The sequence below is a fragment of the Ursus maritimus genome, unplaced genomic scaffold (assembly GCF_017311325.1).
Source record: "Ursus maritimus isolate PB19 unplaced genomic scaffold, ASM1731132v1 scaffold_19, whole genome shotgun sequence".
Classification (NCBI taxonomy): domain Eukaryota; kingdom Metazoa; phylum Chordata; class Mammalia; order Carnivora; family Ursidae; genus Ursus; species Ursus maritimus.
Genome location: NW_024424341.1, coordinates 14688784 through 14702925, shown reverse-complemented (window position 1 = coordinate 14702925; position 14142 = coordinate 14688784). Strand labels below are relative to the sequence as shown.

General features: G+C 56.2%; 1 protein-coding gene across 1 annotated transcript in view; it reads right to left on the bottom strand.

Annotated features, from left to right (window-relative positions):
* Window positions 1-12196, bottom strand: part of KATNB1 (katanin regulatory subunit B1) — a 22354-nt gene extending 10158 nt beyond the window's left edge. Inside the window, exons 1-4 of the mRNA XM_040633366.1 lie at window positions 12063-12196; window positions 10620-10924; window positions 6257-6387; window positions 3194-3311 (exon numbers count right to left, since the gene is read on the bottom strand). Coding sequence (XP_040489300.1) covers window positions 3194-3311; window positions 6257-6387; window positions 10620-10659 — 289 coding nt within the window. The 5' untranslated portion in view covers window positions 10660-10924; window positions 12063-12196. The remainder of the gene's footprint in view (window positions 1-3193; window positions 3312-6256; window positions 6388-10619; window positions 10925-12062) is intronic.
* Between the last annotated feature and the right edge of the window lie 1946 nt (window positions 12197-14142).

Genomic DNA, 14142 nt, shown 5'->3' with positions numbered 1-14142 from the left:
TTCTGCCCTTGCTCTTCTGTCCCAGGAGGGCCCTCAGAAGGCGTCCTACTGCCGGACTCAGCCACAGGATCCAGGAGTTGCAGGCTGGAGGGCGTCCTGGATCCGTCCGCCCCGTGCAGGAACCTCCAAGCCCTCCCCGCTGATAGCTGTTCGACCTCCGCCCAAACTCTCAGCTGTGGGCTGCCTTTCAGTGCAACCCACGTGATGAGCGGACAGCCCTTTTAGAAACCCCTCTGCATCTGGGTGCCAAGCTGCCCCTCATTTTCACTCAAGCTGTGGCGGGTGGGGGTGGAGGTCAGCTTGTGGTCTCAGCTCTTCCCACCAAGGCTGCTGCAGGCACGTTTCTGTTCCATCACTGAACCCTCGAGAGGCAGAGTGAACAGCACTGGGATGGGAGTCTTGACGCCAGGATTTCAGTCCCGGGTTCCACCACTCTAGCCATGGGGTCTTTATCAAGTTCTGGGGCCCTCCTTGGGTGCCAGTTTGCCCATGTGTCAAATAAGGGGGCCCTGCCAACATGGCTCTGCATCAGAATCACCGGGAAGCTTCCTGAAAGCCGGATTCGGGGCCTCCGCCACTACTGATTCCGGTTCCCTGGGCGCGGGGCCGGGGCCACGTGTTTGGGAAGAGCTCCTTGCAGAGCAGCCAACCCCGAGACGCCAGGGCCCGGGAATTCCACACGTGGTCGGTTTTTGTTCTTTGCCCGCCTCAGGGAGCTCCTCACGTTTCCCTTGTGTGTGAAGCAGTCATGGCTGAGAAAGTGGCGCCCTCGGCTTCTCTCTCCCGTCCCTGGCTCCTCAGTGAGTGGGGAATGGCTGCTGCCATCCACTGAGACTCAGATCCCGGCAGAGGCATCCCAGGAAGCAAACCACCTTCTGCCCGAGCCTTTCTGCTCCATTGGCCGGAGCCCAGCCAGCCAGGGCTTGCTCCCCGCCAGGCCCTGGAGTCCAGCAACGCCCCGGCTCCTGCGTGCAGCCAGGCAGCGGGAACACACGCTGAGACGCTAAGCACGTGGCCCCGGCGGGTCACGTCCCGGGCTCTGTCTGGCACGTGCACCCATCACCGGGCGGGCAGGGCTCCCCTGAGAGGCCCGGCGGCAACCTCTCTCTCGAGGACCATCTACATGAGCAGAGCACCGTCCTCGAGCAGAGAACCCAGCCGGCGGGCGTGCGTGGCTGCCGGCCACCGTCCTGCCGTGGCAGGAGAGCACACAGGCCCGGAGAGCCCTCTGGGTCTCAACCAGGCAAGGGGCTCTCTTTCGGGAAAAGCAGCCTCAGCAAAGCCCACGCCGCTGCTCCCTCTCCTGTCCTTCGGGTGGCGGAGGGCCTCCGGCCTGGCACGCTGGCAAAGCAGCGAGCAAGCAGCAATCTGCGATCCTCTCCAGGCTGCGGTGCACGTGTTCTACGGAAAGCGATGTTGAACTGGCTATCCACAGCACTTAGAAACGGGGGGGGGGGGTGTGTGGAAATTTCCACTTCAATGTCCAGATTCCAAGCTTCTCTTGAAAACTCTGTACGGCTGGCGACACTGGGCCCACACTACCGTGTGGCCGCACCCACAAAAGCTGAGAGCCCCCCCTTTTTGGGAAGGCGAGACTCCCCATGTGGCCCGGAACAAAAGGCACGGGCTGACACACTGAGAGAACCCAGTTAGGATCTAGCATAGGACTGCGGGTCATGACTGCAAAACCCCGGGACACTGGGACAGCCTACGAGCCTGCAGGGAGACAGGAGCAGCAGGTCCCACGCGAGGGACCCAGGCGGAGAGAGCACGGACCTCCCAACAGCCACCAAACAGGAACCTCACAGGCAACGCAGCTGCACCTGCAAGCTTCGGAGGGAACACAATTTCCAATCTAGACTCCCACAGACTCTAAAGAAAAGTAAAGAAAGGAGCAGGGTAGAAAAAGTCATTTTCAGCCACAGATGGTCTCTAAAACCGTGCCTGTCACGCACCCTTTCTCAGTAAGCTGTGAAAGACTGTGCTCCAGCAAAGAGACAGAAAACCAAGACAGATGGTAACTCGGACTCCGGCACAGCAGAGTTGAGAGAGCTCCCCGAAGACAAGGCGGCCCCAAGATGCCGGCTGGGCTGCAGGCCCGGGTGCTCCCCCGCCACTGGGACCCGGGGGACAGACTCTCTGAGAAGAGACACCCCGATTATGGGATGGCTTTGAGGGTAGCTCAAGGGGGCAGCCTAGGCTTCCGGCAGGGAATCTGAGGACGAATTAGTAACACGGACGTAAACCACACACTGATGGAGGAAGGACAGCTATGGACCCCAGGAGAAACAGTCCGCTGTGAGGAACAGCCCCGCGGGCCTGCTGCTCTAAATGCTGGCCGTTTACACGGGGACTTAGGAGAGCAGAGGGGCAACGCTGGGAGCGACGAGCGTGGGCTGGCAGCTCTAAGAGAACTAACTTCTTTGTTGTTTAAGATTTTATTTTTTTTAAGTAATCTCCACACCCAACACGGGGCTCAAACTCATAACCCCGAGATCAAGAGTCACACGCTCCACTGACAGAGCCAGCTGGGCGCCCCAGGAGAGCTAACTTCTTGTCTTGCACGGGAGGAAGGCAGCAAGAGACAGGCATTGCCATAGTACCATGCTGCTTTGGAAAGGGGAGGGAGCAAGACACCAGGTCGAAGGACAGAAGGTTGAGGCGTCTGGAGAATGGGAAGGGGTGGGATGAAGGCTCCTCGTTTCCACTGTGGTTATCTGTAGAACGACCCGCATTTAACTTTTTAACTATGTATAACTTCTATAAAGTTGAAAACCAAACGAAAACAAAGCTCAGAGACAGAGGACCTGGCCACCCTAGGCCCCATTCCTGCAGGTAACAGCCGAGGCTAAGAGGCGGCCGCCCCCAAGTCAGGGCACCCCCTCCCCAGTTCTCCCCACAGGCCCCCCCATTGTTTACCTGTCCTGTGTGGCCCCTGGTGGCACGTGTTGTTCTTCCAGACTCTGAATCCACAGACACCCACCCACACATCCACAGTGGTCCATCTGGACCCTCCTGGTGCCTCCTGAGCGTCAGCGCCCAGACAACAAGAGCATGTCACTGCTGCTAGGCTCAAGGGGTGAAGTGACCCAATGCAGTCAGGACAGGCTTCCTGGAGGAAGTAGCTCAATAGCAAAGCCTGAGAAAACACCGCCACTGGCACGATTTGGGGAAGGTGAGCGCAGATGCCTACTTTTGGCGGCTTCTAGGTCCCAGACGCGGATGGAGCCCGACTGGGAGCCGGCCACGATGAGCTCCTCCGGGGTGTTGAGTCGGACACTCTCCACTGGGGACGTGTGACCCGTCAGGCTCTGTGGAGAGAGGGTAGCAGCTTCAGTGCCTTGTGCGGAGAAACCCCCACATTCTGGCTCCCTGGAAAGGGCATCAGCAAGAAGTGGCTCAGCAGAGAGGCCATGCTCCGTGGGGCCACACCTAGGCTTTCCTGCGGACGGGCTGGGCAGCCGCGTCTCTTGGCCTCGGCTTCCAGAGCTAAACATGGGCCAGGCCCCCGTCTTGCTCTAACCCCATCCCATGGCCCTCTGTGCCCCTGATGCGGGCAGCATTTGCCAAAACGGCCCTGGGCCCCTTGGAGTGGGGAGCGGCTGACCCTCCAGCCCTGAGTCCAAACCACCGTCCATCTAGGTTCTGCTTCTGTCTCTACTCTGCCTGGCCAAGCCCCTCGCTGGGGGAGGACCCTGACAGAACCGAGGCCTGGCTCGTCAATGGCACACATCTCACCCCTCTGGAATGCCTGGGTCCCCGGGGGCTGCCCCTGGTGGAGGACCCTGCCATGTTCCCAGAGAGAGCCTACAGTGACTTTACTGAAAAAACTGTCACCCAACTCAGTGCAGGCCAGAGCCGGAGCAGGGCTGAGCCAGGTCCTGGCCAAGCCCCTGAGAGAGGTGGGAGGTGCTGGCATTTCCAGCTTTCTGGAGAGAAGGCCAGAATCTGAAGTCCATGGCATCTGTCACTCCCCGCCCAGCACTGGTCACCCCAAAGCTCAGCGGTGACTCCATCATTGTTTGTTAAGACAACGTTCGGGGGGGTGGGGTGGGGGGGGAACCACTCCCCAGCAGAACTGTCCAAAGGCCAGGCAGTCACAAGCAGCTTGTGTGACTCCCAGCCACCGCTGGCAGGAGTATAAATGGGTATAAACTCCATGGGGGGCAAGTGGGCAAAAATCTGTCCACATTTAGAAATGCACATCCTCTGTACACCAGCGGCGAACCCCCCGGAGCCTCTCCTGCACGCGCTCGAGCACACGGCCAACCGAACAGACCCGAGGTCATTCACCACAGCCAATCTCTTTCACAGAAGACCAGAAGCCTAGGAATACATGCCCACCAGGGGAAGCTGGTCCGCTAAGCTGCGGTCACCCTCGCAACACAATACTATCCAGCTGTAAAAATGAACGAGGCGACCATCTAAATATGATAAAGACTAACCTCCATGGCACTTTTAGGTGAAAAAAGGTGGAGAACGGTGTATGTAGATACGGTTTATGGAAAAAAAAAAAACAAAAAAAAAAAGGAGAAGGGAAGAGACATACATATTTGCTCGCAAACGTAGAAAATAATTCTGGAAGGACACAGGGTAATCAGGGGCCATGGTTGTCCCCAGGGAGGGATGTAGGGGTCAGGGGAGGAAAGCAGACTTCTCACTTCTTACCCTTGGTGTCCCTTGGACACCGAGCTGTACGAGCCCGCGCGTGCTCAGAACACATAGGGACCGGCAGGAGCGAGCGCGCACGAGGGGGCCGCGCACGTCTAAACGTGGGGCTGAGCAGGCCGTCGTCGCCGGGCCTGCGGCACTCTGAGGCCGGGTCCGCGGTGCGTCAGCGGGGTGCCCTCCCTCCCCCCGCCCCGGCTGAGGCCTGCAGGCTGCCCCCAGAGTAGGAAGCAGGACGAGAGCACGGGGTCCCCTCAGGCCCGTTTTGCCCAGTGTTTGCTGGCTTGTTTTCCATCTGTATGTGTTACTTTGGCATTTTGGGGGCGGGACACATTGGAACCCTGAAAACAAAGTGAAACAAAACAAAGCAATTTCAAGTCTGTTCTTCACCCGGGCCCTGGCTCAGCTCGGATCGCAGCACTTGGCTGCGTCTCACAGAGATACTGAGGTGATTAAGTTTCTACTGAAAAGAAAAAAAAAAAAAATCACTTCCCATCCCTTTTTATCTTTACCTTTCCGTGGCCAAGAATCAAAAGAATGGTAATACCCAGTGCTGGCAAGGTCATGAAGGGGGAGAGGGCAGGTTCCTAGGCTGCTGCAGAGAATACACATTGATTTCTGGAGGGCAATTTGGCAATGTTTTGAAAGCTTTTTAAAAAGGGCACACCTTCCGATAATGCAACCATCACAGATCAGCCCCACGATCGGGAATGGGGACGTTCACCTCCGTGGCTGAGCAGAGCCAAATCGCTGGCAATGACGTTTATGCTGGGAACGGGCATGGCTAAGCGCTTCCGGCGCATCCCTACGAGGCAACACCACGAAGCCATTAAAACCCATGCAGTAGAAGGGTATTTGTTGACATCGGAAAATGTTCGCGAACAATAAAGATTGTTCTCTTCAAAACCCAGGCTACAGGAGAATAAGACAGTGCTCCAAAAATACATGTTCTGTGCTCATGTGGTGCACGTGGGAGCGTGTTTGCACACGTGTACGTGTACCCGCGCGTGTGCACGGATCTGCACCAGCACCTAGAAGGACACAGACCAAAACACCAACTGGAGTGGTCTTCGGATGATGGAAATAGGTAGAATTCATTTTTGTACTTTTTCCTTCTTTATATTTTGCTGTTTTGGAAGACAGGTTTTGGCAAGGAACTCGTCGTGTGACCGGGGGAAAGTGCTATTAAAGAACCAGCTCTCCAACCAGCTTCAGCCAGGTGCCCTCAAATCCGTTCCGTGGAACCAGCCAGGGGAGGATTCAAAGCGACCTCCAAGGGCAGCTGACAGGTGGGCGGATGGGCCCGTGGGCAAGCCTCCATCTCGGGCCCATGGGCTTATTTTAGCTTTCTCATATAGGTTCCCCGGAACTCTGTCCACCACCAGGGGACTTCCCCACTCCTGAGGGCCAGCCACGGTCCCAGCCATCCTGGGGGCACGGATGCTGTGCTGTGTCCGCCTAGCCTCCCGCTGGGTGCCCTGGGCCTGGCAGAGCCCATACAGCCACCTGCCCCCCACCCCGCCCCCGCCCCTCCCACAGTCCCCTCCCTGGGCCTCTGTCCTGTTCCCCACCGGCCGGCGAGGCTCACCATGATGCAGTTGGGTTTGTTGATGGACCACAGGTTGACACGGCAGTCATCCCCACCAGTAGCCAGCAGCCGCCCGGAGGCCTTGCCCAGCACCAGCGAGGACACATTGCTGGCGTGGGCGACAATCTCCTCTATACAAGGAAGGACAGGAGGAGAAGGCAGTCAGAGGGCTAGTCTCGGCCATAGGGAGGAGGGCCGGGCCTGCCCAGCAAGGCCCCTGGGCCTGGCACCCGAAGCCCAGGTGGAAGGGTCCACCCGCTTCGGCTCCCCTCTGGGGCCAGACACCCCGGCACGACCCAGAAGCCTGGCTGCAAGGGCAGGCCTTGCCCCCGAGGCAGGAATGACTATTTCCCAACTTCGGGTATTCCTGTCCCACCCTCAGGCCGCAAGGTTTGCTCTTTTTTCTGCACATCAACTAGTAAAATTACCATGCTTCCTCTGCTCAATTTAAAACAGTGACTTGCCTTCTGTATTTAGCTCTGTCTACGTAAAGATAATTAAGCAATAAAATCCATAAAGTTACAAGACTGATATGTTCATTATGCTTTTTCTAGAATACAAAACGAAAAACTATTATTAAAATGAAAAATATTGACCCATGTAACCACCTAAGCATCTCTCTGCTGCTGCTTGCTATACACGTAAACCCACTTTGGGGAACACACTTTGAGAACCATTCAGGTCAACTCTAGACAAGCTGTCTCCAAGTGAGCTCACCCAGGGCTTCAGCCCACAGCTTCAGAATCAAGGACCAGGGTCTGGTCTGAGCTCTGCTACTGCAGGCTGTGTGGCCTCAGACCGGTCACTCACCCTCTCTGAGCGCTGGGTTCCTCATCTGGTAAATGGGACAAGAACACTGCCTGCTTCACTGAGTTGCTGAGGAGCCACTGAGAACACGCTGTAAGCTAGTCTCGGTGGTTGTTAGTAAGGCCAAGGCACGGACGGCGGACGGTGGGGACCCCGGCAGGCACGGGAGGGTGGACTGCTTGGGGTGGGAGGCAGGAGGCAACGGACCGAGAGGCCCGCATGAGGGGTGCGAGTGAGGGCTGACCAGACAGGGCGGGCGGCATGGCCATGGTGGGCAGCCGTGCGGGCCCCTGGCCCGGGCTACTGGGGAAGCAGCGGCGTGGCAGACACGGACCGTGGAGGGTCTCGTCAGGGCTCCGAAGAGAACAAACGAGAGCAAAGAACCAAGAGGCAGCCCAGGGCACCGAGCCAGGCCCTCAGTGAGCTCCTCCTGGGAGCAAGGAGGAGAAAAGATAGGTCTCCCTACCCCTGCAAAAGGAAGACCCCTAATAGCTGACACCGTGAGGCTACTGGGAGGCTGGCTTGGGTGACGCTGAGGAAAAGGGCTTGCACTCGATCAGAAGAGGGCCTCTCCTGCACGCCAGCTCTGGCCTCCACCCTGCCTGGGGGTCTCTGTGGCATGGGCTTCAGACCGGAGGGCGATTGGGAAACGGGGCCCAGAAAGGCTGTTTGTCAGACAGCATGGCTCAGGGGCTGTCAAAACTGCCTGGGGGGTCCAGACCCCAGGCTCGATCTCACAGATGACACCCCACTTCAGGGCCCGGCCTGGCCAAAGCCAGGGATGGGCAGTGCCCAGCCCCAGCAGAGGCGAGAGTCTCCTGCAGGCCCAAATGTCAGTGGGGGCCTCGGGGACCCCATCACTAGACCCAAGGGAGCTGAGCCCCTCCCTAGTTCTCATCCCAACCATGAAGCCTTCTGTCCTCCTGACATTGTAGGGATAGGTGCCTGGGGTGCTCTGGGGCTTTGGCCATAGACTCTTGTCTGTTCAAGAGCTTCTTTTGGGCCCTAATGACTGCCCAACTCAGAAAGAGGGCAAACCACCTTCTCTCCCAAGCCTTGCGCCTTCTCCCCTTCTCTGAAAACACTCCCTGCATGCACTGCCCCCCACTTGTGACCTACCTATATGGCCTGGGTGTCCACCCTGGCTCTCACCCTTCCCAGGGAAAGTTCCAGCTGGGCCCTACCTCACCAGGCCTCCTTGGGCACACTGCTACCCATCTCTGGGCCTCAGGACCACTGCCCCCGGGGACAGCCCTTAATTCATAATATAAATGTTTCCTGGGTGCTTGCTCTAGGCCCAGCACTGGGGAGAGAGTGGGGAAGGACAGCGAGAAGGTTCCTGTGTTCATGCTACAGCCTGATCAGATGGGTCCTGACACAGGGCATCTAGCTGAAGACCCAGACGTGGGGGTGAGAAGGATTTGGAGGTTGGGCCCTTCTGGCGGGGCTCAGATCACTCCCCTCTAAGCAGCCTGCCTAGGTCCTCCAGCCTGACTGAAGCCCGTGGAGGGGCCAGGGGCTGCAGGAAGAGGGAGGTATGCCACGGACACCAGGCAGAGGAGGCGTCCACCGGCGGCCCAGGCCTGGGTACCGAATTCGAGTGCAAACAAACACAATTCCTCACAGCATCTCTTGGCAGGCCGAGCTGACAGCTGCAGGCCTGTGCCAGCTTCCCAAGCTCAGCGGGCACAACCTGGGCCCCACGTCCCAGCCAGAGCTGGCGACACTGCATTCGGTCAGAGGTGTTGAGGATTTGCATCCTCAGTGGAAGGAGCAGAGAACCAGGCTTCAAAGACCCAAGCTGGCCTAGCACCTTCTGATCCTTGCTGGACTCTCTAGCCATAAGGAGCCAGGGGTCATTTGTCTTTGGGCTCTGCAGACAGCTTATAGTCAGGAAGACTGCTATGCACATGAACTTGTCCACAGAGCCCAACATGCCTGATCATATCAACCTCTTGTTTGAAGACTTCGATGGCTTGACTTTGCCTTTAAGATAAAGCCAAGGCCTCAGAAGGGCTAGGGTCCTGTGGACAAATGCCCCTAAAGACCCCAACAGCCTCATGTGGCACATCCTCTCCACTGCTGTGTGGCACCCCATAGGCTCCTTTGAGCCCTTCCAAAATGCTGAGCTTCCTGCCCAGGGCCTTTGCATGTGCTATTTAGGCAGCCTACAGCACTCCCCTACCCCACCGGCCAGCATCTAGTTAATTGATTCAAAGTACATGTCCCAGCTTGGAATCAGACAAGGAGAAATGGAAGGGTGTGGTTACCTGCCTCTGCCTCTTGCTCTCCCCAGCCTCTGATCCCCATTGCAGAGGGACCTCATCTATTTTGCAACCTCCCCCCACCCCGACCAACTATCTCCCCAGTGCCTGGTTCTATGCTCAGGAAAGATCAGCTATTGAGGGAATACATAACCCCAATAAATACAAAGCCACTCTGTCCAAAGTGTACCCTCCTTGGGAGCCCATAACAGGGTTCTCTTAGAACCCTAGGGCTAAGAAACAATTTGAAACTACCCAAACCTCTCATTTTACTTATGAGGACACTGACATCCAGCGAAGGGCTTTGCCCAGGTTCTCACAGTTAAAAAGTGGAGGAGCCTTGCCCAGCTTCTGAGAACAGCTCAGGGACAGCTCATAGCAGAAAGTGACCAGTTTGGGCACACTGAATCTATGCCAATCAGTTATTATAGGGGGGGTAAGGCAGTTCCCAAAATATGATCTGGGGGGCCTTGGGATCCTCAGGATCCTTTCTGGGAGTCCAAGAGAACAAAACCATTTTCATACTAACACCAAGATGGTATTTGACTTTTACACTCTTGTTTGCTCACAAGCATAGACGGGGTTTTTCAGGAAGATACAAGACATGTGATGACACCATCACTAATGGCATGTTTGACTTCACACTCCAGTGTTTTAAAACACCTGAGTATTGACTTCTAACATGTAAATTTTGATAACCCCCATGAACAAAAACCTCGTTGGGGTCCTCAACCATTTGTCAAAGTATAAAGAGGTCCTACGATCAGAAAGTTTAGAGCTGCTAGTGGAGAATAATGTGAGGGTGGGTGGTGCTTGTGCTCAGGGACATTCCAGAGCGCCGCCAACATCTCTCGGCCTACCCTCTCACCACCAACCCCCCCTCCCCAAGATGCCCCCATCTCGCGGGGGAAGCCTGACTCGTGAGAGGTCTGCAAATGCCAGGAACACCTCTCAGCATCTCTCCCCCAGTACCGCCCATCAGCCTAACTGCACTAAGTGCTTCTCTGTGTTCACCACCCCGCCTGGGTCTCTCAGCAGCTCTACAATGCAGGTGGGATTAGCTCATTTACAGACAGGAAATTGAGCCTCAGAGAGGTTAAGTCACCTGCCCAGTGTCACCCCACTAAGAAGTGCCAAAGTCATGATTTTTCATCCTGGTCTATCTTACTCCAAGGCTGGGAGTCTCCCTCAGAGACAAGAACAGAAGACAAAGTCAGGGGTTCAGGCCATCCAGCAACAAGCAGCTAACAGGATAAATGGGGTGAGAAAGGAAAAGAAAGAAAACCACTCACGTAATTTCCAGGCCGTCTTGGTGACCACAGGGGTGGCCATCCTTCAGTTGGCTGGCACCTGAAGCTCCACCCACTAAATAGACGGCACTTTGCTCCTGGGGTGGGGGTGGATCCCCCCCAGATCCGCCAATCAAGTTGGCAGGGAGTTCCCACACATCCAGGCAGAGGGAATGCCTCCTCTCTCAGCCCCGGACTGCCTCCTGGTTTTAGATCATTCACAGCAGCCACAGCAACGGCCTGTGTGTGCCCGTCAGGATCCCGGATTATGGAAGGTCAGGCTCGAGCCATGTCAGTTCAACACTGGGCTGGAACACAAACAGAGCCGATGGCTTGTCAGAAAACACTTGGTGAGGGTTCGGGGGACTCTGCACTACAGCCACAGCACCCCGGATCACCAAGGCTACTGGATAGAGAGACGCCCACCAGAGCCACCAGAGCCGGGAGCTGCACTGCAAATCGGGTTTGAGAGTCTGGAGGAGGCACCTCAGGCAGGGTGACTTGGAACACAGGGAAAGAAAGGTCCTCCCAGAGGCCAGGATGATGGGATGGGAGGAGGCTCTGTTCCAGGAGGCTGGCTGCCTGAAGTGCGGCAGCAGCCGCAGTGGGGCGGGGAAGACCACATGTCTGCAGTTCACGTAGATTTCTGGGAGTCACTGTTTCGTCTGACGCTATAGGAAGGGGGTGGAGTCAGAGGCAAAGCTTCGGGGCCCAGGAGAGGCACTCCAGAGGCAGGCATTTGAGTCTTCACTGGAGAATGTCAAAAAGGGCCCTGAAGGTCCCATCCCTCCGTTGGTGGCAAGGGAACTACTCCTGGTCCCCGCAATTCCCAAGGACAGTACTGGGAACTAGGTCTCCAGTCCGGGCATGAGTCGGTATGCCTCCCCAACTCTAAAAGGCCACCTCATGAAGCCTCTACCCCCTTTTCCAAGCCTTTTTCCCATGAACGCTCTCCTCTCCGCCCCCTCTCTCCTGGGTTCCCCAGTTCTGCCTCTCTAGTCCTCCGTTCATTCCCCTTCTCCTTGCCGCCTGTGTTCCCTATTCGTGCACATCCTGTCTCCTGGGCTCCTTACCTTGGCCCTTGCCTCGCCAGACCCCCTTTATTCCCCTTCCCCTTCTGCTATCAGTATCGCCCATTCATTCACTCTTCTGCTTCCAGTGTCCCTATTCATCACTCAGCCACCCGCAGACCCCCGGCTCCGCTTCCTGCTTCCCGGTTCTCCCCTCCGGCCCCCACGCCCGTCCCGCCCGTCTCGCCCGTCCCGAGGCTGGGGCTGGTCCCTCGGCCTCGCCTGATCCTCCCACTTCTCTCAGCTCGCGGGGCACGGGCTCCAACTTTCCCCCGCCCGGAGCCCTCTCCGCCACAGCCCGTTTCGGCCCCGCCTGGCTCGGCCCAGTACTAGGCCCACAATCCCCCTCGCCTCATCGGCCCCTGGCCCACTCCACCTGCAGCTGAGGCTCCGGAGGCCGAAGATCTGCTCCAGGCGCGACCCCCACTTGCCTCCATCCCCTGCCCTGATTGGCCGCTGCTTGACAACCGACCCTCACAACAAAACCTCCGGCTCAGAGCCCCGCCCTCCTCACGTCCAGCACCAATCAGCCGCCGCGAGCGCTCCACCTCCCGCCAGGTTTGACCAATCGAAACAGGCGCTTCTGCCGCTCTTCCTAAGTTCCCGCCTCCTTTTCCTGAATTGGACTAATCACGAGGAAGGAGAATTCAAGAGCCGCCCCTCAGCTTCTAATGAACCAATGAGGGCTGCCATTTCCTTGGTCCCTCCTCCGCCTCAAGTTTCCCTTTCCTTCTTCACCCTTTTAGATCACGTTGAAAACATTGCCAGACGACCCTCCAATGACGTCTGAGCCAATCCCTTTAAGCAACCGGCCCAATTTAACCAATAAGCACCCGCCTTATTGGAAAACCAATTCCCAAGTAGCCAATGGGAAGGGACCATCAGGAGCAGAGTGAAGCTGCGGACTTTCCATCTTGGAGTGGGGCGAGGCGGAGACGAGGTCTTTCCCCTCTGCCCCAGTTCCTACTTCATCCCTTCAGTAGGGAGCGGTGCTGCAATGGTTTCAGGACGTTGCCCCTCGTCTTTGGCTCGGACAGGAGACCTACAGGGAGACGGTGCCTGATCCCGGGTCCGAGCCGGGAGCGGAGACCCGAAGCGCTGTCCCACGGCTGCGGCGTTGGTGAATGGATGAGTGGGCTGCTGCCTTAAAGGGACGACCAACTAGAAATCCGAGGAAGGCCGACTTTATTGGACTCGTGGGTAGGGCGGGCTTAGGGAAGGGCCGTAACCAGCCGGATCATGGGCCCCCCGCGTGGCCGGGCCGCCCGGGAGCCGCTTATGAGGGACTGGATCCCACAGGAGGTGCTCAGGGCCTGGTGCCCCGAATCTCCCCTTTTATCCGGTAGCCGCTCGCTGCAGCTCTGGGCGACCTGATCTCTCGGAACGCCTCCTACAACCTTCAGAGATGGGAATTCCTGTTCCCGTTTACGGATAAGGAAACTGAGGCCTAGTTTAAAGCGCTTGTAATAGGCCACACGACCGGAAAGAATGGTGTCGGACTTGAACCCTTGTTAAAGCAAAGTCTGTGGGTTTCTCCACTGAAATTGCACCCACTGCCAGAGAGAGGCAGAGGGTCCACCCCTCACATTGTGCTTTTGAGATGTGGGTCGAGAGACGAATATGGGCACTATCAAAAGAAGACTAGATGAGTAGAATAAAATCCGATCAAAACTGTCCACTCTGTATTTCCCCTCAACTTTTTATAATGAAAAGCTCCATAGAGAAAACTTGAAAGAATTTTACGATATATAATAGCACAGTCCACCTGGTGGATAACCCAACACTTGCTAAGGTTTTCCATATTTTCTTTGCTCATGTAGGTGTTTTCTTGAGCGATTTGAAAGTTGTCAACATCAAGACATTTTACCCCTAAATGACATGAAATACTGAGCACGTACCTCTTAAAAATCAGGCCCTGGTCCTACACAACCATCGTATCCCCACACCAAAGAAAACAATTCTCTAACATCTGGTTCAGATTTCCCCAGTCATCCCCAAGGGCTATATAAAGCTTTTCTTTCTAAGTAGGAAACAAACAAGATTCACCACACTTGGCTCTTCCAAGCTCATTCTGTTTTAGTCCCCCATTTTTAAAAAAATGACATTGATCTTGTGAAGAGATTGATTGGGCCTTTTACCTTGTAGATTGCCCAGTATTATGATTTTGTCTGTTTCCTGCTAGTGTCGTTTAGTTCGGGCTTGTTTCTTTTCTTCTGAATTTTTTGTTCAATGGAAGTTAAAGCTGGATTAGATTCGGGATCAGCATTTTAAAACCCTTCGTATTGAAGTGTAATACACCGACCCCAAAGGCATGTGAGTTTTTCACAAACTGAACACGCTCAGGTCCAGAAGAACATTCCTAGCATCCCAGAAGCCCCCGTGGTGCTCCGTTACACCCCAAGAGCGACACCTGTTTGGATGCCATGGATTAATTTGCCTGTTTTTTTTTTTTTCTA